Genomic DNA, 3589 nt, shown 5'->3' with positions numbered 1-3589 from the left:
CTGTGCCCTGAGCAAAGGCAGCACCCTGAGACGGCTGCGGCGAGGGGGGCGGCGTGTCCTGGGCACGGCTCCTGACAGCACTTATCGGTGTTGCATGAGGCTGTGTCTAATCTCCTGCCTCCTCTTTGGGGCGAGCTGTGATCCTGGGACAGGAGGGAAGGGGGGGGCCTTATCTCTGCCCAGATAATGCTGGCACAGCCCGGTTGGGGACCACTCGAAGCTCCAAGCGCTTTGGAAGGATGCAGCATCTCCGTGCCCGTGTCGCAGGCGCTGGAGGACAGGCTGTGCTTGTCCTTATCTCAGCTCCTAACCCTCACTTTTCCCAATCTGCCTTGAATTCTGCTAGATAACCAGGCATGTCGGACTCTGAAGAGGTCATCGAAGAATATGAGCAGTAAGTGGCGTGTTTTTAAGCTCCCTTTCTTTCTCCCTATTCCCACTCTCCCCCAGGGCCGCAGTATGGCTTAGAGGTGCCCTTCGGGGGGCACCAGCTCTCGTCATGACCCCAGCACCCAGCATGAAATCCCCCCACCCCGCTCCCATCTGCACCACTGCTGTGATGGTGCCGAGACCCCCCAGTGGTGGGGAATTTCGCACCAGGAGCTGGGTCAGCACGTACATGGCAAGGGACGGCCCCTGCATTAAAAACGCCGCAGTCTAAATCGGCAAGGTAGAGCTGGGAAAAGCCGATGGCCTCAGTCGGTGGCTGCTGGGGTCCTGCTGCCACATCCAGAGCATCACTCCCTGAGGCCCAAGTTTGAGGGCAACTTTTGCTGGTGGGGGCTGCTGGGCCATGAGGCGCACCCTGGAGAGAAGGGGCTCGACATCTGCGATATGTGGCTATGGGGACCACTCCGAACGCAGCTCCTACACCTCATCCACCAGCAGAAAAAAGCAGATCTGAATCCTTCTCTTATGGTTAAATACCATGACAGGCTTGCATGCCTGGGCAATCAGTCTGACCCCTCTGCCCGGTGTCCCCCGTGCCCAGTGACCCGATTGCATCTCCCCCAGGGTCAGGAAAGGACTTCGGGGCAAAGGCGGGATGTGAGATGCCCGTTTCTAGGATTAGAGGCCACGGTAACTCCATCTTCTCAAGCTGCAAAATGCTGTTGTGCTCTGTCGAAGTGTCAGCTGAGCACTTCAGCTCCTGCTGTCTGCAGCCTGCAGGCTGATCTCGCTCTTGCCCCATCCCCATGGCCACCTTATGGCATGGCACACAGCAGCCAGCCCAGTGCTCATCACCCACGGCTACAAAAAACGGGGAGCCAGCCTGGAGGAAATTTCAAATTCCCCCCTGGCCCCGCTGATGGACACACGCGCCCCGTTGCAGCAGATCGCTGTAACGCGGCAAATCTGTGTCGTGCCTTGCAGGGAGCAGGAAGGTAAGAGGACGTGGAGCATCTGCAGCTGCCCCAAGGCTGAAGCTAAGGAATGATCAGAGCAACTTCAATAACCTGCGTCTTCTTTCCCTTCCCTCCCTCCCGTGCGCATGTGGGCTCTGTGAAGAGGAGTACGTGGAAGAAGGTACGTGCTTCACTGGCGATTGCGAGGACCGAGAGACAAGTGGTTCAGTGTTTATCTTGGGGTGGGGGGTGGTGGTGGTAAACTCCTTGACTGCGATGGGCAAATCATGACCAGGAAAGGCAGATGAGGCCATGTTCTAGATTTCTCCACCTGAAACATCCATAGGATCAAAACCAGCCTGAATTTTCTCAGGATCTCTTTTGTCAGAGTGATCCCTTGGCTCAAAACAGGGGTGGAAATGCTGGACTGGTGCGTTCGCAGAGGCATGAGCCCAGTCACTCAAGGGGAGCTGGAGCCTCAGCTGAATGTGTGTTCATGATGCTCAAGCACACACCTCCACCTTCTCAGTCTGATGAAGAAGCAAACCCCATGGTGCACGCAGCCTCTCTGGGGCACAGCAGGGCTCTGCATTTGGGGCTGGGTTTGGGAGCTGGGCTTTGCTGAGCCTTTTGCTGCTTCAGGGCACTGCCAGGCAGCCTGGGCTGCTGCATGGCAGAACATCCCAAACCTTAAAAACAGAGAGGCACAAGGGGGAAACCACTGTGGTGCCGGAGTCCGCATCCCACGCAAGCCATGGCTACACTCCGCAGCTTTATGGCGCCCAACTAACCTCTGCGCTTATTCCTTCCCCTTCTCCCTGGCTCAGAAGAGGAAGAATGGATAGAGGAAGAAGACGGTAGTTATTGCACCTTTCTTTATTTCATCTCTCCACTGCTGCTGTGACTATGTCGCGGGTCGGTGTGTCTTTTGCCTCTCCCTGGTTGGGAAATGGTTTTCTTTCATTCTTCCACTTCTCTCTCTTGCTTCTTGCACCTCCCCGCCTGCCCTGCTCTGCTGTGCGTATCTGCTCCGATGCCTGTGGCTCCTCTCTTACATCTATCAACCAAATGCATTCGTGGTTTGCTATCTTCTTTTTCTTTCCTTCTCTCTTGCTTTGGGACCACAAGTCTTCCCAGGACCTGTGGGCCCCAGCATCTCTCTGACTCCAGTGGAGGAGGGCTCTTGTGGGGATACTGCTCCCTCCAGTGGAAAAATGCTCCAACAGTGGCATAAATAAGGTTGTGAAGGTGCTGAAGGCACGTTCTCTAATGCCAGCCAGTCTTGCTCTTCGCTGGCTAGAGGAGAGCAATAGAAATCACTCCCCCCTATCCGGGCTTATAAGAGCATGATAGCATGAGAGAGAATAAGGGACAAACCAGGAGGTGACTATAAAACTTTTAATTGTGGGTTTTTTCCCTGCCCAAGGACAGAGAGCAGCCCTTGGGTAAAGGTTAGAGCAAAGCCCTTTGCTTTCTGAGCCGCTGCTGCTTTCTCCTGCAGCTCCATCTGCCCCGGGTCTCTCTCTCGGTCATCTCTGTGCCACAGTTGTCCTGATGCTGGGGTCCGTAGGGAGCCAGGGGGAGCGGTGGCCATCGGGCTCACGCTGCTCATTATTCCACAGGTCAGGAAGATCAGGTAGAGGAGGCAGAGGAGGAGACTGAAGAAACCAAGGCAGAAGGTGCGTGGTGGCTTTGCTGGTGAGCTCCCATGGCTTGGCTGGAGCCACGCTCTGCTTCAGTGGGGTGCTGAGTGGGGTCTGGATGTCCCAGCATGGCCCGTGACAGCGGGCCAGCGGCACAGAGGGGCAGCTCTCCCCCGTTCCTGTGGTTCCCAGTAAGGAGGTGTCCAAAGTGAGCTGCCCTTTCCCGATCTACCAAATGCCTTGGCCCTGCAGGCATGAGGATAATGGTGGTTTCTGCTGGTTGCTGGGCAAAGAGTTTGTGTCTAGCACTCAAATAATGCCAAAAATGAGTTCCACCAGAAGGTCCCTGTAGCCTTAGAGGGGGGATTTCCAGAGCTGGGGTCATGCTCTGATGAGTCTCACCATCCAAAAGAGCACTGGGCTTCATAAGACCTCTTTGGAGCAGAGTGGATTGCCTGGTGTGTGTCCCCGTGCTGTCACGGCTGGCGGGGCAGGCTCAGATCCCAGCCGTGCTCCCCGAACCAGGGTGCCAGGACCCCTCTGTGCTGGGGGGATGCGGCTGGCCCCCCCCATGGGGGCTTTTATTCTCCCCCCTGTTTT

The 3589-nt window shown here is 56.3% G+C and overlaps 1 protein-coding gene across 1 annotated transcript in view; it reads left to right on the top strand.

Annotated features, from left to right (window-relative positions):
• Positions 1 to 356: 356 nt before the first annotated feature.
• TNNT2 (troponin T2, cardiac type) overlaps positions 357 to 3589 on the top strand; it is a 9138-nt gene continuing 5905 nt past the window's right edge. The window contains exons 1-5 of the mRNA XM_035889706.1: positions 357 to 394; positions 1375 to 1385; positions 1510 to 1527; positions 2174 to 2203; positions 2969 to 3032. Coding sequence (XP_035745599.1) covers positions 357 to 394; positions 1375 to 1385; positions 1510 to 1527; positions 2174 to 2203; positions 2969 to 3032 — 161 coding nt within the window. The remainder of the gene's footprint in view (positions 395 to 1374; positions 1386 to 1509; positions 1528 to 2173; positions 2204 to 2968; positions 3033 to 3589) is intronic.

This window comes from Egretta garzetta, unplaced genomic scaffold (genome assembly GCF_000687185.1).
Source record: "Egretta garzetta isolate BGI_Z169 unplaced genomic scaffold, ASM68718v1 scaffold202, whole genome shotgun sequence".
NCBI lineage: Eukaryota > Metazoa > Chordata > Aves > Pelecaniformes > Ardeidae > Egretta > Egretta garzetta.
This window is presented reverse-complemented; position numbering and strand designations above follow the sequence as displayed.